At 45.1% G+C, this 23,569-nt stretch overlaps 2 protein-coding genes across 8 annotated transcripts in view; one reads left to right on the top strand and one right to left on the bottom strand.

Annotated features, from left to right (window-relative positions):
- Positions 1-16,800, top strand: part of NPTN (neuroplastin) — a 70,021-nt gene extending 53,221 nt beyond the window's left edge. Inside the window, exons 5-9 of one of the 6 annotated variants that reach the window (XM_038580923.1) lie at positions 2,741-2,874; positions 6,990-7,263; positions 14,328-14,337; positions 15,154-15,228; positions 15,780-16,800. In XM_038580923.1, the coding sequence (XP_038436851.1) occupies positions 2,741-2,874; positions 6,990-7,263; positions 14,328-14,337; positions 15,154-15,214 (479 nt within the window). In that variant the 3' untranslated portion in view covers positions 15,215-15,228; positions 15,780-16,800. Of the gene's footprint in view, positions 1-2,740; positions 2,875-6,989; positions 7,264-7,554; positions 9,789-14,315; positions 14,338-15,153; positions 15,229-15,779 lie in introns of those variants that run through there. The other 5 variants (XM_038580922.1, XR_005381860.1, XR_005381861.1 and 2 more) reach the window with 5 other exon arrangements.
- Positions 16,792-23,569, bottom strand: part of REC114 (REC114 meiotic recombination protein) — a 102,799-nt gene continuing 96,021 nt past the window's right edge. Inside the window, exons 5-7 of one of the 2 annotated variants that reach the window (XM_038580925.1) lie at positions 22,683-22,762; positions 19,739-19,896; positions 16,870-17,054 (exon numbers count right to left, since the gene is read on the bottom strand). In XM_038580925.1, the coding sequence (XP_038436853.1) occupies positions 17,017-17,054; positions 19,739-19,896; positions 22,683-22,762 (276 nt within the window). In that variant the 3' untranslated portion in view covers positions 16,870-17,016. Of the gene's footprint in view, positions 17,055-19,738; positions 19,897-22,682; positions 22,763-23,569 lie in introns of both variants that reach the window. The other variant, XM_038580926.1, reaches the window with a different exon arrangement.

Raw genomic sequence — 23,569 nt, 5'->3', positions numbered from 1 at the left:
AAAATTTATGTCTCTACCTTAGACGACTCCCCTCAGCTCCAGTCTGGATATTCAGCTGTCTACTTGAATGTTAAGTATCTTAAGCTTAACATGTCCTAAACTTTGAACTCCTGGTTTTTACTACCACCATTGTTCCATCCCTAAACAAAACAAAATAAAAACAGGGCAACAAAAAAAACCCACCCTGATTCTCCTGTAATTCTTTTTTTTTTTTTTTAATTTAATTTATTTATGATAGGCACACAGTGAGAGAGAGAGAGAAGCAGAGACATAGGCAGAGGGAGAAGCAGGCTCCATGCACCGGGAGCCCGACGTGGGATTCGATCCCGGGTCTCCAGGATCGCGCCCTGGGCCAAAGGCAGGCGCTAAACCGCTGCGCCACCCAGGGATCCCTCTCCTGTAATTCTTATCTTAGTAACTGGCAACTCCATTCTTAGAATTATTCAAGCCAGAAACCTTGGAGTCATCCCTGACTCTTTTTCTCTTGCATCCCACATCCAGTCCATTAACAGATACATTAACTCAGCCTATAAAATATATCAGAATCTCCTCACTTTACTGCCGCTGCCCTCATCCAAACCACCTTCTCCCTTGCCTATATGAACAGCTTCCTAAATGGTCTTTCTTCCACTGTTGTCTCTCTACACAACTGTCTACATAGTAGCCAGAGGGAGGCTGTTAAACAAGTAGATCATTTCATACCTTTTCTTGGCACTTATCAGTGGCTTCCTAGCTGACTCAAGAGTAAATGGCAAAGTCACTGCAGTGGCCTACAGAGTCCTCTTCAATCTGGGCTCCTCCGTTCACTCTAATCTCCTCTCCTACCATCTTTGCCTTGCTTACTGAGTTTCAGCCAAACTCCTCCATGCTGTTCCTTGTCCATAATAAGCACAGCTCTGCCTCACGGCTTTTTTGTCTTTTATTTGGAGTATTCTTCCCACAGATATAGGAGTGTGCTACTCCCTTATTTTCTTCATGACTGTGCTAAAATCCACCTCAACAGAAAGACCTTCCCCCCACCACTCTATGATGTATCTGGCATGTGGTAGGTGCTCAACAAATGTTTGTCAGATGCATGAAACACAACTTGAAGCAAAATGTGGTAACTCCTCTGCTTGTTATGTCTTCCCGTGATGGTGTTTTAGTTAGTGTACTGCCATGGAGCTTGCTCCTTGGAATACTTAAGATGGTCTTTACTATTTATTGCATGAAGAAAGCTCTGAGGAGGGGGGAGCAGGTGGTGGAACAGTAGGTCTGAGCAGTGACCAAGTGGCTTTGGGAGAAATCGGGTGTGGTAGGAATAATATTGAGCCAGCTGGCCTACTCCCTTCTGCAGTGAGGAAGTTTGCCTGGAAAAAAAAAAAAAAAAAAGACATTTCCTGTATAACATCCTCTTTTGAAAACCCCTCACACTGAGTAGTACTGAGCAGGCGTCAGTTGGGTAGGCAGTGGTTATAAAGACAGCTCGGGACCTCCATTTCTGTCCGGGTGCCTCTGGAGGTGGGCAGGGAGGCACAGTCTGAAAGCGGCAGAACTTTGGATCATTTTTTAAGCCAAGAAAAACCAGGCTTTTAGAGGGGGAACATGGGGTAAGCCCATGATACAATACTCTATTGTACAGGCTTCTGTGATCTCAAGATGAAATGTTTTAAAACTTCCCTATCCAAGGGCACTGGATGTAGACAGGGGCCAGAATTACCTTCATTTGGTAATGGCTGTAGAACCGAAGCATGGAACGATTAAAGAACAAGCAAAACTAGAATCTGGACCAGGCTTCTTGATTCTCTTTCCTGTCTTGGCCAAGAAAGTGACATCTGGCCTACTCTGCGTTGTAGCTTTCACATTACTATAACCAGTGAGGAGTATGGTGGAAAGTATCGTTAGGATCAAAGGAGACTAAATTCAAAGCATTATCTCCATCTCTGATTTCTTAGATCCTTGAAACTTACCTGATTTTTACACCACAGGTGCTATTTCTTTGTAAGTGATCCTGTAACGCAGAGAAGACCAGCAACGTCTAGCATATCTAGAAATTCCCCCAAGATTGGGTTTATTGAGATTACTGCAAATCAGGTGTACAGGTCAGATTCTTAAACTGTTAAATCTCTTAGGACACTGGTTGAATTTCCTATTTATTCCTTTCTTACCCCTTCTGAAGGCCAGTTTGCTGGATTACCTCTTTCCCAGAAGAACCTTGCTCATTGATGCGCATCAGATAGCTTCTCCATGCATTGATTGTTTTTACATACCTTGCAATGGGACTTGATTCTAGGTGTTTGATTTCAGGGCTCTCCCATTTCCTTAAAGGAATATAGGACATTTGATAGAATCCATAATTGCTATTACTGCAGTTTGAAAAAAAACCAAAAACCTATGACTGGAAAAGGAGATGATAATAGCTTCTGTGTGCATTTTTTTTTTTTTAAGAATGTTTTAATTTAGGGCAGTTGAGCCTGTGTCCCCTCTTCCAAGAGGTTAGAGAACCCACCTACATTGTTAGTACAATTTCACATAATGGTAATCCTGGTATCTGCTTGGGCTGCTTTGTTGGGTGGGAGGTAGAGAATAGATTGGTTCCATTGCTCAGTTCTGACCTGAAGTGCATGTTGTCAAAGATTTTTTGAGGATAGGCCTAGAGACTGGCTGTATTAGAAGCAGAGCTCTGAGTCAGTAGGTGGGACCTTTGTAATCCTATTCAGAGTCCGCTCTTGTGGTAACTGTTCAACACTCTTTCTTACAGCTGCTCCTGACATTACTGGCCACAAACGGAGCGAGAACAAAAATGAAGGGCAAGATGCCATGATGTATTGCAAGTCAGTTGGCTACCCACACCCAGAGTGGATATGGCGCAAGAAGGAGAATGGTATGCCCGTGGTGAGTAGGAGGCAGCCCTGATTCTCTCCCTGGGTCTCTGGTTGCTGGAGTTTCTCCTGGGAGGTCCAGACATCTGGACCTGCCAGTTGCTGCATCCTGCCATACTGGCATGGCTTAGGGTCACCCGTTCTAGTCATAAATGGTTACATGATAAATCTGGAAGTCACTGACAGTCTCCGTCCAGCATGGAATCCCTACATGATTTGTTAAAAGCTGGCTGTTTGCTAAGGGATTAGACTGATTTGCCTTCAAGGAGACTGAAGGAGTTTAACCCCAATCTTAAACATTTTTTTTTTATTTTAGTCCATTTGTCCTAAAGAAAATATTTTCTTGAAGTAGTTTTTTTTTTTTTTTAGTTTTGTTTTTGTTTTTTTTTTTTTGTTTTTTTTTTTGTTTTTTTTTTTTAATCTATTTATGATAGTCACAGAGAGAGAGAGAGGCAGAGACACAGGCAGAGGGAGAAGCAGGCTCCATGCACCGGGAGCCCGATGTGGGATTCGATCCCGGGTCTCCAGGATCGCGCCCTGGGCCAAAGGCAGGCGCCAAACCGCTGCGCCACCCAGGGATCCCTTGAAGTAGTTTTAATACACCTTTCTTGTTTTGGAGAAAGACAAGGCAATGAGAACAATTTAGTACATCCCTGGAACACAGGGAGTACTGATTGGGAATTGAGGCAACATGGTAAAGCGCAAGGGCAGTCTTGAACATTGGAAATCCGATAGTATCTGCTCCCAAAGATGTTTAAAAAAAAAAAAAAAAAAAAAAACTTTTCTAATTGGCCGGGTGATTTTTTTTTTTTTTTAAGATTTTATTTATTCAAAAGAGAAAGCCAAAGAGAGAGAGTGTACAAGTAGGTGAGGGGCAGAGGGAGAAGCAGACTCCCTGCTGAGCAGGGAGCCCCACTCAGAGCTCGATCCCAGGACCAGGATCATGACCTGAGCCAAGTGTAGACACTTAATGGACTGAGCCACCCAGGTGCCCCAAGGGATCTACTTTTACTGAACCTCTCTGTTTTCCCGCTTAGCTCCAGCCACAGATTATTTTCACTGCTGGGGTCTGCTCACTCAGAAGGCAGCCCTGTTAGGTAGAGGAAACCAAACTTGAACATTATGGCTCTTCAAATAGTGGGAATATAGTCTCTGCGTTCTCACCTCCAAACAGCCCTTTTCCAAGATTGAGAGGCATATGGCACATCATTTGGTTTCCTGCCTATCCACTGGAAAAAGATGGTTTGTTCTTGGCACCCCCAGTCTTTGAGTGATTCTCTTTTGGTGCCTGTTTCACTTGGCTGCAGGGTGAAAGGCTGCATGCAATGCCAAGTGCTTTTTTTTTTTTTTTTAAGAATGTTTTAATTTAGGGCAGTTGAGCCTTTAATAAAAATAACTCTTTTCCAATCACCTATCAGCCTGTCTTCTCTTTTATAGACGGGCAAGGGGTAATGTGATGACTTGGGGATAAGATAGCTTGATGGCGCTCCCTTTTAATAAGCCCTGGAAGGGCTATCTACTCCCAGTTTTGTTTGAACTTTTTATTTTTTTATTTTTTAAAGATTTTATTTATTTATTCATGAGAGGCACAGAGACACAGGCAGAGGGAGAAGCAGACTCCATGCAGGGAGCCCAATGTGGGACTTGATCCCGGGTCTCCAGGATCACGCCCTTGGCCAAAGGCGGCGCTAAACGGCTGAGCCACCGAGGCTAGCCTATTTGAACTTTTTAAAAAGAATAATGGGGTACATAATTTATGACAATAAATGTAAAAATTACAGTGGTACTAAATACAAAGTTTTCAGCATCCTCATTAAAAAGCAGAGAAATAAAATAACAAAATGTTGCTTAAAGATAATCTGCATATAACAATAGTACAGAAATATTAAAACATGATGGACAAAGATGTATATGGTGAAAGTATATAACATAGAACAAATGAAATATTAACATTACAGAAAGTGAAATTCAAATAAACATGAAACCAGAAGAGTTCCTTTTTATCACAGGAGGTGTAATCCAGGGGCAGCCCCACTGGCCCAGGACGTGATCTGGGAGACTGGGGATCGAGCCCCACATCGGGCTCCCTGCATGGAGCCTGCTTCTCCCTCTGCCTCTGCCTGTGTCTGTGCCTTTCTCTCTGTGTCTCTCATGAATAAATAAATAAAATCTTAAAAAAAAAAAAAAACAGGTGTAATCCACAATAAAGACAAAGCTGTCATGATCTTTTTATGCTACATAATACAGTTTCAAAATGAATGAAACAAAAACTGGAAAAATACGGAAATATAGCAAAAAAGCAGTTAAATGGTGGCAGACTGACAGATGAGATGGAGGGAAAATGAACAGCACTGTGGAAGACTTGATCATGTAATGAATAAGATAACACAGTCTTTCATACTGAAACCTAAATATCAGTCACTGTTAGTTATAAATATATGTGAAAACGTCCTAAGTACAAATTAATTTAATGGTATTTGAAAAGATACCCTTTAAAAATATTTATATATATTTAAAAGTTTTTACTACTGTATAGCTGACATATGATGTTACAGGAGTTTCAGGTGTATAACGTAGCGATGGACGATTCTGCACATAATGCAGTAGCCACCACCATTAAGCGCAGTCACCGTCTGTTACCATACATTGTTATTACAGTATTACGGACTCTCTTCCCTGTGCTGTACTTTCATCCAAGACTATGGGGTACTTTTGATGCTTCTCCTTAGTCATCAATTCTGTAGCAATAGGACAGGTCCCACTCACTATCTTATTATGCATTGATTAAAAAGGTTAAGGTTTCTTGCATATGATGGTGTTCAAAAACTACAGGTTAAAGGCTTGTGGAACAAAAAAAACTAATCCCTTCTGATCATAAGTGAAAAACATGGGCTTAGTGAACCAGTAGAGCAGGGGTTAGAGAAGCTGGCAGCTTTCTAAGTCCTCGAGTTGAAGCTTCAGGGAATAATTTATTTTGAAGGCTTGATTTGCCATTTCAGCCATACCCACACTCAGTTGCAGGCACCACTGTTTGCTATAGTTAAACGTCATTATCTTCCCCTTTCTTCCCTATTTCTGATTATGCTTTAGCTGTTGCCTAACAACTGACACATGATTCCATTTTTGCCTGCCACTACCCCAGTGCTGTACGCTTGTCCCAGCTCCACCTCAACCCCTGCTTGTGTACTCTCCCCTCTGTCTTCCCACAAGAGCCTGGAGCACTCCTGTCCTGCTTGATCACCTCTCTTCCCCACCACCCAGGGCAAAAGCTGGCTTTTCTGTGAAGCTTTCCCTGAGTCTTTCTGGCACTGGCCACTCCCTCTGTGCCGCACAGTACTCAGTACGTGCCGTCTCTTGGGGCTTCTTGCCGTGTTCCTGTAACCATCCCTTTGGAGGTCTGGTTCCCTCTTAAGGCCAACCTCCTTGTTCACTTTTGTGTCATACTTTTCCCTTTCTGTCTCCCCTTCCCCTTAGTGGGATGTGAGACACGTAGCATACGTTAGTAAATAGCTATTGATTGACTGAATAAACTTTACTTTATCCTTCTGATTCTTTTTTTTTTTTTTTTTAATCCTTCTGATTCTTAAGAAAGAGAAGTTAGGAATTTGTCTACTCTGACTAGGAGCAAGTTCTTAGCATTCTTTCTGGAGGAGGTTTAAGACGACTTGTCAGGACTCACCAAGTGTGAAATAGATGTGCTAATTCTGAAGTCCTCAGATAGGCCTGAGATTAGCATATATGTCTGACTGCGGAGGTCACACCCCTCCTTCTCCATCTTCTTCCTGTGATGGTTTCTTCCCTTGTATTTGAAGTAGCATTTTCTAGATTGAGTTGGTCTTTTCTGAGGCTACAGGGTAGGACTTCCATTCACTTCATAGAAGTTGGAGAAGTCTAGAGGACACGGCAGGGGAGGCTTTAACCTGGCTCTGCCAGAAGCTTGCTGATGTGTTGTTGTTGTTATTGAAAGGAAGCCGGTAATGAAGTGCTCACAAGTTCCCTGGACAAAGATGGTCCTAGACACTGCTCCCTCATCCCAGCCAGTGGTCCTGCTAGGACCTTACCTTGTCTTGCACACGGATTCACCTACTCTGACCTTTGTGTGTTCTTACTTTTTCTGCCCCCGAGCAGGACATTGTCAATACCTCCGGCCGTTTCTTCATCATCAACAAGGAAAATTATACTGAGCTGAGCATCGTGAATCTCCAGATCACAGAAGACCCTGGCGAGTATGAATGTAATGCTACCAACTCTATTGGCTCTGCCTCCGTTGTCACCATCCTCAGGGTACGGAGCCACCTGGCCCCACTCTGGCCTTTTTTGGGAATTCTGGCTGAAATCATTATCCTTGTGGTGATCATTGTTGTGTATGAGAAGAGGAAGAGGCCGGATGAAGTTCCTGACGGTAAGAGCATCCCTACAAAATAGCTGTAATGTGGGGGTTGGTTCCTAGGGATGGTCTCCAAGTGCCCAAAAAGGACTCTGAGAGTGTTGGGGTTTGATCCCAAAAGGAGAAGAGAATTCTCATACTGGTTTCTCGTTTCCTACTGCTAAGATCAGCCATCTAGAGCTATCCTCAGCTCGGTCCCTCCATTTGGGTGTTTTCCAAGCCCCGGTCCCTTCTGCCCTTCAGCCCCCACATGGGGAATAGGCAGCCACCAGTCTCTTGGTTCAGCTCTGTCCTCCTTCGATACAGATCATCAGGCAGATTGAGCTTGAGGAGAATCCAGGTCAAGCCTAGAAGCCACCCCAAGATCGCAGGCCACCTGGCCTTGCAGGCAGATTTAAGGTATCTAATTGGTTGTCACATGGTTGCCGGGTAGAGCCCTTGTAGGTTACTGCCCCAACCCCTTCAGACCATTCTCGAGAAGAGCCATTGGAGCAAGCCAGCCTTTGGTTCCCTTGGTTGGTCCCTGTGATGGGTTTTCAAGGTTCTGGGTGAAACAGGCACCAAGCATTTGGCTTTTCTGTCCCACAAGAATGGTGGAGTCTGATGCATCCATCACCTCTAGTTTGAAGACCAAGACAGCTCAGCAGTAACACCTGGAGCCTGTGGCCCGAGTGGCACCCTCAGGCTGACTTAGGGCCAGAGGTGGAACTGGATAGGGACACCAGGACTACAGTGAAAACAAGTGTGGGAAAGAACAAGAATCTTAGATTTTTGGACATGTTTCAGTCAGGAAAGCCCTAGGAAATCTTTGTGGCGGGTGTTTTGCTTTGGGGGGGTTTTGGGTCATACACCATTTCTAACCCCAGGATTACAGTCGGGGGCAGCTGCTGCTGGAGACTCGTGTCAGTAGTACTTTGAGCTTCCTGACTAGCTCCGCCCCTTCCACCCGGTGACATTGCCATCAAGTTAATAGCCAGCCTGCGATTACCACCACTTGCTTGTCGCTCTGTGCGCCTAAGTCCAGTGGAGGCTGGCCTCAGGTGACGGTGAGGATGCCAACTGTGGCGCGACCGCCCTGGGCCTACGCTTGTGCGCTGTGGGTTCTGTGCCCTGCCCGCAGAGTAGCTGACCAGCAGGACTGCAGCCCCCATCAGGTGTGTCCGTGGAGCATTCCTGAGGGAGGTCCGGTGCTCCCTCGGAGGGCGTGCAGCCTTGCTGGTGGCTTCAGCCTCTCTGGAAGGCCGTGTTTGAGGGCAATGCCTCTTCCCGTTACGTCCTCTCTTCTCAGCGCCTCCAGAATCTCTCTGCCTGCCTGAGGTGGAAGAGAGCATTACAGTGAGGCCGGCGGTGACGTCTGTTGAAACTAGCAAGGCGCCTGGGAAGCCCGGGTCGCCCCTGCCCGCGCACGTCATCCGCACGTCATCCGCAGTGCTCCAGCGGAGGGGCGAGGGGACGGGCGAGGGGACGTCCGCTGGAAGCCAGCGGGCCTGCTCCCTGCACGAGCTGGTGTGCCTCCGGGACCTTACGTGCCTCCTCGTGGGGCCCCAGGACTGCTGTTCTGTGAGGTGAAGGGCGTTCTCGGATCCTCACATGCAGAATGCTTTTCCCTCTAGTTTTTCTCTTTCCTGCTACAAATTAGGATCCCAAGGCAGAATTCTTAGCTGTCGGCCTGCGAGTAAAGGGAGGTGGTGTGCATTTCCCTCTGGCTCTCCAGGAGCGGCTGTCCCGTTCTGCAGGGACTTGTCATCCCTTCAGAATGCGTTGGTTTTGCTGAACACCTTGCTCAGCCTTCCCTTTGGAAAGGTAGAGAAGCAAAAAGGGAAGAAAAGGCAAAGACGGGCTTTTGAACCTGATTTTTTATCATAAGATGAGGCTGCTGCCACTCCCTTGGCAGAGTGACCCTTTGGCTTAGCATGTTCCCCTCAGAGGTTCCAGTCTTCCTCGTAGGCAGCTGCTTTGTTCTCTTACGTGTGGAGACATTCGGGTTAGGTTTCAGAGGTGGTTGGTATTGGATCTGACAAGTGCAGACACCTGCCCGAGGAAGCAGCTCTTGTTTTTTAAGAGAGAGCGAGAACTCCATGGCTCTCGAACTCCAGGGGCCGCCAGTTAGGTAGTAGAGACCTGTGTGGTCAGCAAGTCTTCTGAATGGCTTCCCGAAGGGAAGGTACCTCTTTTAAGTGAAATTTTTATAGAAGCGGATGAATCCTACATAAAAGATGTGGGTAAGTGCAAAGTAAAATCTCCTTGCTCTGGTCTCTTGGAAGAACTGGAATGTAAGCAGCATTTACTTTTCTGTTGTTGAATTGGGGCGACAGACCTGGGACGCTGGGATTATCGCAGTGTTCGCCTCCTCTCCGCTCCCTTCCCGACAGCCAGCGTGCTCCAGGCTCCATTCTCCATCTCCACACCCCTGCCTTGCTCCAGCATTTCTGCCCCCGTTTTCTTTTTTGTCTCCCTCCTCCTCTCACCGCTTCCTACTCCTGTGCCCCCTTTATTTATTGTCCCCTTGGATTTAATCATTAAAGAAAAAAAAAAGCTGATTGTTCCTCAGTGAGTTTTCCTTATGCCGTGGCTTTTTTTCCCAGCCAGTTTCCCCTCAACCGCTCTACAGTCCATGTAAGACCAGCCCCCTCATGCTTTCTGCCCTCATACCCCTCCCCGAGGCTACATGTAGATAGAGGTATGCACTCCTTTGTGGGATGAATGAAGAGGTACCTTAGATCTGATACAAATTGGAGTTTTAGAGGTGATGGATTTTTATCAGATAACCATCTGTGGTACTGTTGACTTATTTATGCCATTGTGAAAATGGTGTTTTTTTTTTTTTTTTTTTTTTTTAATGTGCCTGACATGTTTTCTCTGCCAAAATAGGTACTTTATTATCAGGATAGACTTATGATTTATTTCTGACTCACTGAATTTTTTCTTATATGAAACTGTTTCATGTAAAACTCATAGTATTCCTATTTGGGCAGTCTGTGAGCTCTTGGTGACTCAGCCCCTCACCTCTTTAAATTGTTACTAAGTGAACAATTTAAACAATTTAAAACTATACACATGCACAAATTTGAACTTAGTGAGTTTAGTCTGAGTATGCTTCACCAGAAAAGCAAATATTGCTTTAAATTTCTCACATAGAAAATGCTTAGGGTTAAGGTTTAGTGGCTTCCAGGAGAAAAAACAAAAGAGTTCTTTCTCTTAGTTTACTAGAGTCTACTCAGGACATTTTATAAGCAAAACTCACACTAAGTCCCATTAAGGCACTACTGTGGTCTCACTGAGGATCAGTGCCCAATGGGTTGTCTTATAGGTAGATTATCTGCATGTCACCTTTTACCTTCAGTGTTTTCAGTAACAGATGAGTCAGAGTCAAATCAAAGACTTTTTTTCACCTTCGCTCTTGACTACATTCTCTGAAAATGTTAAATGATAATTCTTTTCTAAAAAGACTAGGTCCAGTCAGCATCCCCCTAGCCTTCCATCCATCTTACGGCTTTACATGATTGGAGCACACCTTCCTCCTTTGTTGGTTCTCTGCTGACTGAACCCAGAGAGGGATTCATGTGTGCTTCGGGTCTGTCCTCCCCAGTCATCTGGGAGATGGGGCCTTCCCTACTGGCCTCATTGTTGGGGCCTTCGATTCTACTGGACATTTTAGTGACCTCAGATGAAAACAACAGGACCTGATTTAAGAAAAGTGGTGGCATCAAAAAGAGTTTCTGTTTTCACATTAGGGGGGTAATTTTTATATGCAATTCAAAGGGACTTCTCAAGTTACTGGTGGAGAAGATAGCTGAGGTTTTAGGGGGACCATTTTTAGTGTCTCTGATACATTCAAACTCTTTTAGACACTCTACAAATAAGAGTTACTCTAATGTTCACAAAGTGTATTAGTTGGGAGCATATGAAGCTTATCAGCCGGCTAGGAGTGCTGGAAAAGAAATGTGACTTTTTTTTTTTTTTTTTTAAGATTATTTATTTATTTATTCATGAAAGAGAGAGGCAGAGACACAGGCAGAGGGAGAAGCGGGCTCCACATGGGGAGCCCGATGCGGGACTCAATCCTGGGGCTCCAGGATCATGCCCTGGGCCGAAGGCAAACACTCAACTACTGAGCCACCCAGGTGTCCCAAGAAATGTGACTTTTAAAATTAACATGCAAAACATGCCTGTCATTGTCTCCTAACCTAGGGGTCATCTGAGTCAGTGACAACTTACCTTACGGAGAAAATACAGTGGGACCAAAAATGAAAGGCAACTGGATGTAACCATTAATCTCTCTCTGGTTTAATGCGACTCTGCTGAGATCAGGCAAAATTGAAGCAGGTTTAGAAACTAGAAAACATAGTCCTCGGTGAGATGGAGGCAGTGAAAAAGGAGCTCTGACCACACAGTCAACCCTTGGTCACTCTGACTAGAAAGCCATCTTTTTGGAGGTGCTCCCGCACGGGGACCGCGTGGTTTCCTGGGCTTCGCAGGGCGCCCTTCCGGGTGAGGAGGCAGTGGGATGTAGGGGAGCGAAGGCCGTAGCGCATCTGGTTGGGAAGAGGTCAGTTCCACCAGGAACCTCACTCTCCTAAGATGGATTCCAGAAGCATCTTGTTTCCCTTCTCCCCAGTCCTCTTCTCTCGTCTAGCCAGTGGCTGGGAGTAACCCCCAGGCGAAGAGGAGAGCCACTGTTTAAGCCGCTATCTTTTGTCCTGAGGGTTTGGGGGTATGTTGATATTTGTCGGTTACTATGACTTCTTTTTTTTCCCCCCTCAATTGCATCAAACCCTTAAAACATGGTGGTAAGTGAGCGATATGCATGCTTTTGGAGTTTGTTTAATCTCCGCTTCAGTCTATACGATGCACAGTTCATATGTTAACACTTTTCTTCAAGTTTACTTCATTCACTTTCACGACTAATTTGGATTTCAGTTTGCTGTTTAATCCTCATTTACTTTTTAATTTTCGTACCTTTTTTTCTGTAGTTCTGTTCTTTCCCTCTCTCCTGATTTCCTTGTTAGGGTCAGGTTGTATTTTTTTGTCTGACCTGTAAAGGGAGAGTGGTGCCGCAGATAGTGACTCAGTCCAGGACAGTAGGAGACACGAGGCTCTTCTCTTGGTTCCTTGGATTTGGGGAGAGAGCTGAAGTGACTTTAGACACTAGTGTGACCAGCACCTGCTCCCACTTGCAGGCATGGCAGCTGCACCAGAGCCACTGTTGCTAAAACCCCTACATGCAGCCCTTTGCACGTTACCGGCTTGTTGGGCTGGAAAGTGACGTCACTGGGCAGACAGCAGGGCCTGTCCCCCCCACCACCAAAAGGAAGAAAAGCTTGCGTGTAAAGTGCTTGGGTCGGTTGGGACCGCGTGATGCTTTGAGAAGATTAGCTTGGCTCTCGCGACTCCCCCCTCCTGCTTTTTCCTTTCCTGTTGGGAGTAGGTTGGTGATCTTGCTTTAGAATTTTGTTTCCCGGTGCACAGCCAGAGCACTGAAACTCTGCGGAGTCTGCTCCTGGGTCTTTAAGTCCCCGAAGTGCTTAGTTCCTAGCATGTAGCTGAGCTGGCTTGGCCTGGATGCTGAGGGCCTCGGGCGATGTGGTGAGGACAGAGTGAAGCAGGGCTTGTGTGTCTCGGTCTTGGTGTGTCTGTACGATCCCCACTGCATTCACAGCACACAGATGTCTCGGGTGTCCTTGAGTCTTGGTTTGTTCTCTGTACCTGTTTGATAGTGTACTGTTGTTAGTAGCAGAATCCTGTGGACACTGGTGTGTCGCTAGCCTATTGTTTTGGCTGATAAGTCATTGGTTTGTGGTTAGTTTTTTTTTTTGTTTTTGTTTTTGTTTTTTTTTTTTGAATCTTTTTTTGCTCCAGTCACTGTGTGTGCTGGCGGTGGCTTTGCCTCTCCGTTGCCTCGAAGGAACAGGTGGAGCAATGTCTCCCTGTGACAGACATTACTCCTGACGTGTGCTCCTGCAGATGCCTACACTGAGACTGTGACCTCCATAACTGCTTCATGTGCACCAAGCCCCCTTGTGGAATCCTGCTGAGAGGTTTTCTAGAAGCCTTCAGTGAAACCAAACTGTTCTGAATCATTTAGTCTACCTGACTTTCGTAAAATAGAAACTAAGAGCACTTACTTGTTCCCTCCCCTTTGTGGGCCTCTTTAAAAAAACATTCCATGTACGTATAGACCTGCCCAAAGGGAACCAAGTTGCCCTTAGTCAAAACAGGAAAGAAAAACCTACAAATCAGAATCGTGAAATACCAATTTAAGAAGGCTTCTAAGCTCAGATAATGTCAGCTTTTTGGTTTAAAAAAAAAAAATCTCATGGCTCATCTGGATTGGGGTTCTGGTTTTGGCCAGGGCTCAAGAGTTGAGCCCGTCTTTCTGTCTGAAGTCTTTTCTAGAGGGATGTCCCCACTATCCAGCTCTCCCTGGTGTGTCACAGAACATTTTCTGGTATGCATACACTTGCTGCTGGCATGGCCCAGCCGGGCTGACCCAGTATTAGGTTGACTATTACGGCTTTCTCCTCAATCTCCTTCTCCAGACCAAAGAAGTCTCCTAAAGATTACAAAACAGCAAGGACAGTGTCCTTTGGGGAAGTAAGGATGTGTGGCTAAATGTATAGAACATACACATCCATCTACATTGCAGGACTGAGCCAAAACTGTGCATGCATTCACCACAAGAAAACAAACAGCAGGATTTTACAACTGAAATGTTGGTTTGTCTTCTCATCTATTTAAGAGTGAACCACTGGAACTTGGGGACAAGATGAATATACTGATATTGCAGCCTATCTGTCCGCTACAGTTGCAGTTTTTCATGACAAGCATTCAAAGTGTTAACTAAAACCATTGAAACAACATACCTGCCATTAAAAACTTGAATCTAGAAGTAATAACTCCATGAGTGTTTTGCACCTCCAGATGGAATGGCCTTGAATAAATGCTATGAATAGCTATGTTTGCCACTTGCCATTTGCTGTTCTAGTAGTTCTTATGTAGAGTCTCACAATTTTCTCCTTTCTTCTCCTGTCTCTCAATGGATTATTAAAAAACTGAACACCTTGTAGACGATGAACCAGCTGGGCCAATGTAAGTACTTTATTGGACATTGATTCAGTAGTTTTGTATTTGCAGTTAAATTGAATGTGTAGCAAAGGTTTTATGGGGAGCCCGTGAGTGGAAATGAGTGTCATAGTGTAGACCTCCCTAGCCACACTGCTGGGGAGCTGATGGACAGCCATTTGATTCCCAGGACAGACGGTGCAGTTTTGTTTTTCTAACAACATGAAGTGGAATGCCACGCCAGAAATTGTTGAAAAATTTGCACATCCTGTATGCTTAAGTTGATAATGTGGGGAAAATAACTGGTATATCAGAGACGTCCAGTTTTATTAAAGTTAATTTCAAGCTGGACGATAGCACGAATAGGCCACCAGGCTCCACTGACAGTGGCATCCAAGGGAGACGGTACGGAAAATTTTGAATCCGTCCAAGATAAGCAGAATCTCCCAGAGGTGGGACCTAAGGAGAGAGAGGCAGGCACGTGGTGCCCAGATTGGCTGAGTGCCAGAGGGCACAGCCCTGTCCGTACGGGATCATCTTTTATCATTTGAGGAGAGACTGTGGTGTTCAGTAGAGAAGAATCTACTGTTGTTACCTTTCTAGTAATTACAGTCTGAATGAAAGGGAAAGGCACCCAGATCCCGTCTGCCTTGGGAGTCAAAAGGATTAACTGAACCTGTAGAAGCACTTTATAGAGAGTATGTTTCTGCAGTGATACGTGCAGTAAAAGTTCTTACTACACCAGGGATGGTAGTAAGTGAAAGGATCCCTGTATTTCCATGTGTTGTAATTTCAAGAGTTGCTACTGACTTTAACTTGTATAATGCAATTTTTCCTCCAAAGGAAAACCAACTCTACCAACAATCACAAAGATAAAAACTTGCGCCAGAGAAACACAAATTAAATACTGCTTATAATGTAAGTATGGCCTCCTTCTTTAAAATTTTTAAAAATTACATTCAAATGAATGTGCCTCCGTTGACCTTGTTAGATTCTTCAGTAGTTGGCGTCATGTCGTGGGATTTGTAGCTCATTTCAGAGCAGCCGATACTGATGGAGCAGGTTCTCTCTCTGCCCTCCATCCAGTACAGCAGCTGGAAAGGAACGTTTCAGCTGTGTTGTTCCACACATTTCTGTAAATGCCATTTCAGAATATGTATGGTGCTTTGAAAAGAAAGACTTTGCACCCTTTAACTGTATCTTTAAAAAGAGGTGAAGAATGTCAACTTAGGTGGGTTGTTCCCAGAGGCCAGCGGGTCCCACACGGCTTGTGAGGGCAAGGCAAGAGAGGTGGCCACGCACAGCCGGGCCGGACTACTGTCCACGTTGGCACATGGAGATGGCAGTTTCACACCGCATCCCTGAGCATGCTGTTTGAACCGAAGCCTTGTTTTATGTGGGTGGCACCTGGTGTGGTCTTAAGTGACGTACAGATTCCCTTTTAATTTCCAAGTACTCTTTCTTTACAGATCATTAGGTTCCTGAAACTGGTGGCAACATGACCTGCTAAATTTTCTGCTTGGACCTCTTTGGTTCTCTCCCCTTTCAAGTGAGCAACACCACAATGACTGTCTAAAGCATGCCTTATTTAGCCTTTCCTGTAAGGGTGACCTAGCCAGGTACATTTTAAACAATGCTTCAGTGTAGAAGGTGTAAACTATTTTGGGCTTGATGTGCTGTGAATGTTGCTATTTTCCCCCCTTTGTTAAAATATTTAAGTAGAAGTGAAAAGGTCCTCTGAGGATCGGATTGTGCATGCGCCATTTTTTACTTAATGCAGCTGTTAAATTGGCAAAGCTCTAAATTGCACTGCTGCCATCTAGTGATAACATTTTTGTAAAGTACAGCAAAACCTACAGATATATACAGTATATAAATATATATATATATATTTATATTTTTGGGGGTGGGAGAAATCCAAAATAAAATAAATGCTTGTTTCATTTTTTTAGCTGCTGATATTCATTCCTTATTGTATGTTGTCAGATGAGGAAAATTGTGCAGTTCTGGTACATAAAGATGAGTAATATAAACTGAAATCTATAGTTTTAAGGGCTTAACCTACGACTTTGGAAGAAGCCGGAACACTCCACTGAATGGATATATTGAATTGCAGTATACATGTATGATTGCTTTTTAAGTGATTCTTTTCTTTTGTTAAATCATGTAAATTCTTAAATCCTTTTGCACTGATGTGTTGAACCTTATTGTACATTCAATTAAGGCAAACTTTTATAATTTTCCTTTTGTTTTCAATGACCTTGAAATGTTACAGCATGGTATTCTATGCAACTAGTTCTCCTCCGGGGTTGACACTGTATTTTTCACATTGATTTAATGGTTGAGTGTAGGTTTTCTTGCCCGGCAGGGTTCTCATACGGTGTGTAACCATAGATGCATGTACTTGTGTTTTGTGTAAGTGTTGAAGTGCAATGATGTATAAAAAAGTGGACTCACCTGTTTTTAAAAATAAAACATTGATAAAAGGTGTTTGGAATAACACTCTTTATTCTCATATCTTAGGAGGAAGCACTTTTTCAGTGCTTTCAAATTCCTTAGTTCTGTATGTACATGGAGTGTTAATTTCTCAACCCTGTCAGCTTTCTGAGTTCCTTTTCCACCTCTTCCACAAATGCGGGGAAATTCTGATCCATGAGGCACAAGCGTAGAAAGGGGCCTAACTCTTCCGCGTCCCACGTAGATTGTTCATAGACCGGGGGCAGCTCCTCGGACACCAGGAGAGACTATGGGGATTTCATAAGAGTAGTTTTATTAGAAATTATGGCCAAAAGCAACAGCCTGAATAGAACACAGGAAAACTCTGCTTTATGGAAATATTAGAGGAACATATACCAAAAATTAGTGTTTTATAGGGTTCCTTTATATAATGTTTCTAACTATACCCAGCAAGAGATCAGTTTGCGTCCATAAGTATTTCAAATGCATTAATGAAATGATGTACAAAGTGAAGATCCCGCTGTAACGAAGAGTACTGTGCTAACATTTTGTGGCTGGATAAAGTCAGTGAACGCACTAGCTTCGTTCATCCTTCCCACCTCACAGATGCGTGGATGTGAGCAGTTCACCACGTGGAGAGTGCGTTCTGAATGTAAATAGGGGTCACAAACTGAGCATCCGAAGGACAGAATTAGCTCACTCGTGTGTCTTTCTAGTCTAGTTCCTGAAGTCTGACAGGGAGAGGCATGTTACGGTCACAATCAAGACACGGCTCCACACTTACTCCCCCCGCCCCCAACCCCGGACTATTTCTTCATGCTACCACCTCCACTCCTGGTGTCGAACACGTAACCTTTTGTAACCACTCATCTGTTCTCCATACCTCATAGCTTTGTCTCTTCCAGAACGTCATAAATGAGGTCATTTAACATTGAGCAGTGTTTCACTTGCTTAATTGCTGTGCGTATGTCGGAACACTGGTAACTTCCAGTGTTTTAAAACCACTTGAATAAGTTGCCAATATTTAGATATTAGAGTTCAAATCAAAGTCTGTGTGCTTGGCAATCTGGAAGATGTGGCGACACTGGATCCACGTCTCGTGTGATACAGGGGGCTCCAGCTCTGCTGTGTCCCCTCTGCTGCCCGGACTCCTCACACTTGTTCTCCTAGGCAGGGGGCCTGTGGATGGCGTGGTTTGGTGTGTGGGCACACGGTGGAGATCTCTCTAAGAGCTATCCGCGACAGACATTTCCTCCTCTAAATTCAAACCGGCTTCTCTGACTTAAGATAGAAGAGCATGAAAGTAACATGGGGCCCCGTGTAAGTCTCCATCGGGGGCCACTGTTAATAGGTCAGTGTATCTCCTTCCAACTTATTCTGTGTGTTTGTATTTATGACAAAAATCATCCATGCTGCTTTGTAATAAGCCTTTTTAAAAACTTAATGTGTTGTGAATATTTTTCCATGTTAATAGATGGGGATTGGGGATATCACTTTATGGACTGCATTTTTATCTCACATAAGTGCGGGTATACCACGCACTTAAAACCACTTAGTATCCTATTAGTGAACATTTATGGTGTTTCCAATCTTGTTCCTACAATCAACACTGTGAAGAACATCCTTATGTGCATGTTTGTGTAGCTGAGATGGAATTATAGATAATAAGACATAACATTAAATTTTATCCATATTGCTAAATTGGTTTCCAAAAAGTTTTACCTTCTGACATTTCTGGAATGATTTTTCCAGAAGTTTAGGCAACAAGTAGCATCTCTGAGCTGCCAGCTTGGTGCTTTTTCTTGTTTGTACGTGGTTCCATACTATGTAAATAAACTAGGCTAAGATACACCTTTTATAGCAACTGACATTTCCTGAATAAGGACATCGCACCCTGCCTTGTTTCCATGTCCTTCGTGGCTCTCACCTCCTCAGCCACTCATTCGCGCACCCTCTAACCACAATGCGAACCTGAGGCTACACGGAGGGGCACTGTGGAGTTTGTCCTGCTGCTGGACAGAGCCCTTGAGGTGGTGGTGTTTGTGGTGGCAGCGGAATTAGTAAAGGAAACAGATGTGAATTCGTAGTCTTCTTACCTCGTTAAGTTTTTACCTCTGGGACTGTTTACTTTGAGTTAGTGGGAAGCCAGATGGAGAAAACACCCGTGTTTTCCATCTTACACCACTGTTAGCACCGCTTAGTGAATACATTAAAACAAAAATTCAGAGGTGTCGGGTAGCTCAGTGAGTTAAGCATGTGACTCGGGGTTTCAGCTCAGGTCATGAGGTCAAGCCCAATGTCAGGCTCCTGCATCCAGCATCAGGTCTGCTTGAGATCCTCCCGCCCCTCCCCCTGCTCGCGCACGTGCTCTCCCTCCAATAAAATTCATTCTTGAATATTGATGATTTCCAGGCACAACTGTCTGCAAAGCGTACGCTGTTGGCCTGAGAGTGCTGCCGAGGCGGCAGGGAGCACAGTGAGGAGACAGGCCTCAAGTGGCCTCAAGTGGCCCCCAGCAGCGCAGCATCAGGTAACCCCGAATCGGAATGAATAGGTTCTGTGGGATTCCTTGGTAACAGCAGACTGCAAGGTGAGGGCAAGGTCTGAACGCAAGCCTGTGCTGCCAAGGCTGAGTCCTGGGTTTCCACACACCCTTGGCGGAGACCTTGTTAGCACTGGAAGCTTGTCCCTACAGAAACCATCGTTGACCCGATTCCAAACTCCTGTCTGAGACTAGTTCTCAAACTTCCTGTCCAAAGTTAAGTGGAAGTTCTTCCCTCTATTCCTCTTTCTGGGAAAGTGGTCATTGATCCCAACCTGACACCGCCCCCGTCCTCCAGAGGCAGCCCCTCACTGGGCACCTCGGGCACCGGCACTTCACGCTACTGCTCCGCAGGGAGGTGAACACGGAGGCAGACTCCTCAAGATCACGGTGCTTATGACCAAAGAAGAAAACGGAAAGAGGCATTACCTGAGCTAACCAACTCACGGGGGCCCTTCCTCCTGAAGCGCTCCTGCTGACTGGTCCACGTGGCCCCGGCTTCTCCGGATTCTGTGGTAGCTGCAGTTAGGGACGAGTCGAATGGATCAACCACCACCGGCCATCCTGTTGCAGTGGCAGCACGTGTGCTCGTGTGAAAAAAGAGAGTGTTAGCAACGGGCACGAAGGCTCAGAGCGCGTCCTGGGTCCAGCGGGGCGGGGGCAGAGGGTGGAGGCTGGGTCGCCGGGCTCCTCCGTGCCCACCCGCTCTCCTCGCCCACCGGCCGCCGCCCGTGTCTGCTTGTGATCTGTCCCTTCCTGAGAGTTCTGACTCCCGGACATGTCACTGCAGGAAAACAAAGCGACGGTGGGGCGGGGGGGTGGCTATCATTTCAAGACAACCATATGCTTTTAATAAAACTTAAGTCTCATTTTAGACATTTTGAGGGAATGAGTTCTGTTAATACCAAGATCTCTTCGTTCAATAACGTTTGTGCCTACTGTATACGCACACTGGACACGGGTGAGCAAGCCAAGGGGCCACGGAGAACCAAACTATTAAACAGTGATTATAACGGAACCTCAGGGGTGCTGGAATGGAGGCTGGTACAAGACTTCAGGCTCACCGTGCAGGGGCTGAACCCAGGGGGGCCCTATGCTAGGTAGGAAGTGCAGGGATGTTCCAGAATCTGTGCCACTTCAAAAGAATCTACAATGTGATGAGGCAGTTTTCTTGGGTAGGACATGGGATATTTTCTAGGCAAATAAAATCCTCCCGGTGTAGGAGGAGGTCTGGAGGCCTGAAAGGCCCAGAAGGTTGCTTCCACGTAACAGCATGATCTCCAGAGCCCCACCCCTTCCTAGCCACGTCTGCCGGTCCGCCCAGGTCTCAGACACCTGTGGCTGCCACACACAGGTGTGCCCACCCCAGGTGTGACCTGCTGGGATCATGTTGGGGAGAGACCAAGGCCCTCCCTGGAAGGTCCCCCCATCAGCAGCGTGTTCTAGCTGCCAGAAGTCAGAGGGGGCCAAATTTTGTTGCATCCTGTGTGGAAGCTGTCACTAGTCAGTAGGTATTTAGAGAAATGTATACCTGGAAGCATAAAAAACGGGAGGGAGGGAGGGAGGAAGGGAAAGGGAAAGGGAAGGAAAGGCGGGCTAGTCAAGAATACTAAAAATGAGCAAAAAGGGGACTCAAATCAGAAGTCCCTAGGTGAGCCCCCTTTCTCTGTTCAGTCTCCTCATCTGTGAAAATAAAAGTTAGACTCCCATGCCTGGCATATCTCTTGGTTCTGATATGTGATGCCCTCCTAGCGTACGTACCAGGTCAGCTCCCACCATGTTCCTCGGACGGCTGGGACAGACATCAACCAAATGTGTCGCATAAACACTGAACAAAAGTGTGATGGAAGCACCTGAGGCTAGTAGGGTAGCTTGGGGGTTAGACTGTCCTCACTCAAGTGTGCAGATGTGGAAGGTTCTGTGCACACAGTAACTGGCTCTTTCTTCTCCTGGACTTCTTGTGTTAACAAAAGAGAGTTCACCTCAGAACTGCATTCTCTTTCCTGCGCCCCTCTCTCGGGGTAGACTGCGTTGCCTTAGAAGGCCTCAGGCTGAGAAACACTTGATTAAGCTACAATTAGCAAAATTACACGGCTGAGGAAAAGTAAAAACAAAATGCTCTGGGAAAGGACTCAAGAACTTGAAATAGAAAGACATGGAATTATCTCTACCTGCAAAAAAGATAACTATTTCAGACAAAATATATAGGTATTAGGGAGATGACACTCCTGAATACAGGGGGGCAGCAAGATGACTAGAACTTGGCCACAGCTTGCAACTCTTTAAGATGGATTCTGAGAAAAGGGAGCATGATGCCAAATTTGCACAGCAGCAGCTCCGGGCAAACCTGGGGATGTTTTTATCATTAGGAAGACTAGAATGTTCTAGGCAGTGCTTCACAGTGTCTGCACTCTGGCAAGTGAACCCAGTGGTTTTGTCTTCTGCTCTGCAGCTTCAAACATCTCATTTCATGGCCCCACTGACTCTGGGAGTTCTGACCCTTGCTAACTAACCAGCACACTGACTTGTTCATTAGTAAGGGAACACAGATCTGGGGGGTAACAGTACTGGCAAGAATTGTAATAATAGATAATGTTGGGCAGCCCGGGTGGCTCAGCGGTTTAGTGCCACCTTCAGTCCAGGGTGTGATTCTGGGGACTCAGGATCGAGTCCCACATCGGGCTCCCTGCATGGAGTCTGCTTCTCCCTCTGCCTCCCTCTCTCAGTCTCTCGTGAATAAATAAAATATTTAAAAAAATAGATAATGTTATTTAGATGTTGGCCGGGTGCTGTACCACATCTGTATATATAGCATTTCCATCACGCCATGTTACAGATGAGGTACAGGGACTTGCACGAGATCACACAGCCACTAATAGGGTCAGGATCAAATCCAGATCTGTTTGGACTCTACAGCCTGTGGTCTTTGCACAACCATGCCTATAACTCCAAATTATGATTGGAAAAGTCCCTGAATACAGAATCGAGAAAAGACATGAAAAATTTCTAGCCACTTTGGGGATACTTCTATCTAGATATTTGGGACCAGGCTTCAAAATTAGAGAGCTAGAGCCTCCATCCACTGCTGTAGCTCACAACCCTCCACCTGCGTTTGCTACTCCATGGTGTAGCCTCAGTTTGTCTTCTTACATTTAGATAATTGGGTAGCCTGGTTAGGTTCTAGCCTGATGCATCTTTGTTGCCTTTATAAGGCATTCCAGACCAACTTCCCAAATTCTAGGACCCTATTTGGTTCCAGGCCCACCTCATACACTGGGTACCAGAATCTGAATCTAATAATGAATCAAAAAAAACCTACAAAAGAAGATAATCTATTTAGGGGGCAAAGGATCATAAGCAATAAAGTACCTACCTCATAACAAGCCACTCCATCCCATTTGGAGGGAAAGGATTCTTAATATAGCAGGTGGTGATGCAGCGAAATGTTTGAAACTAGATCCAGGGTTTGTAAGAGATGCAGTTTAAGTATGAAAGACATCTTTACAAAGATCAGAGAGAAACAAAGGAAGGGAAAGAATTCTAAAACAAAATCTTATTTGGCAAACTAAACACATCCAAGAGGGAATCCTCACTTGTTCAGAGAAAAAGACCTTATGATAAATAATGTAAATTTATGTTTGCCCTCGATAAATTATGAACCAGAAACTTGGTGACAAAACGGCAACGATGAGCCGTCCTGATCCAGGGAGTTTAAGGGCCCTTACAGGATGAAGGGACAGAAAGCCAGGTCTGGAAAATCATTTCTCAAAGTAGAAAATAAAAAACCCAGTTTGAAACTAGAATTTCATCTCCAGAACAGAGGTGGATGCTTATGCTAACAGCATTTGGGATTAGGCCAAAGAAATGCTAGACTATGTACTCTTCCAGGAGAAATTCCGTAACAGTGATTTTCTAGCTTATGATCACAAGACCCCTTACAAGGCAGCCTGGGTGGACCAGCGGTCTAGCGCCGCCTTTGGCCCAGGGCCTGATCCTGGAGACCCAGGATCAAGTCCCACGTCGGGCTCCCTGCATTGAGCCTGCTTCTCCCTCTGCCTGTGTCTCTCTGCCTCTCTCTCTCTCTTTCTCTCTCTCTGTGTGTCTCATTAAAAAATAAAAATTTTTTAAAAATGAAAACAATTTAAAAACTGATTCATTTTAAAATTAACCCATTATATATCATTAAAAATATTTTTGTGAAAAATAAGCCTATTTCCTAAAACAAAAATCTCTGGAATGTCTAGCTTAATGGAAGACAGC

This window comes from Canis lupus, chromosome 30 (genome assembly GCF_011100685.1).
Source record: "Canis lupus familiaris isolate Mischka breed German Shepherd chromosome 30, alternate assembly UU_Cfam_GSD_1.0, whole genome shotgun sequence".
NCBI classification, from domain to species: domain Eukaryota; kingdom Metazoa; phylum Chordata; class Mammalia; order Carnivora; family Canidae; genus Canis; species Canis lupus.
The sequence above is the reverse complement of the archived record's forward strand: the minus strand, read 5'-3'. Positions and strand labels throughout refer to the sequence as shown.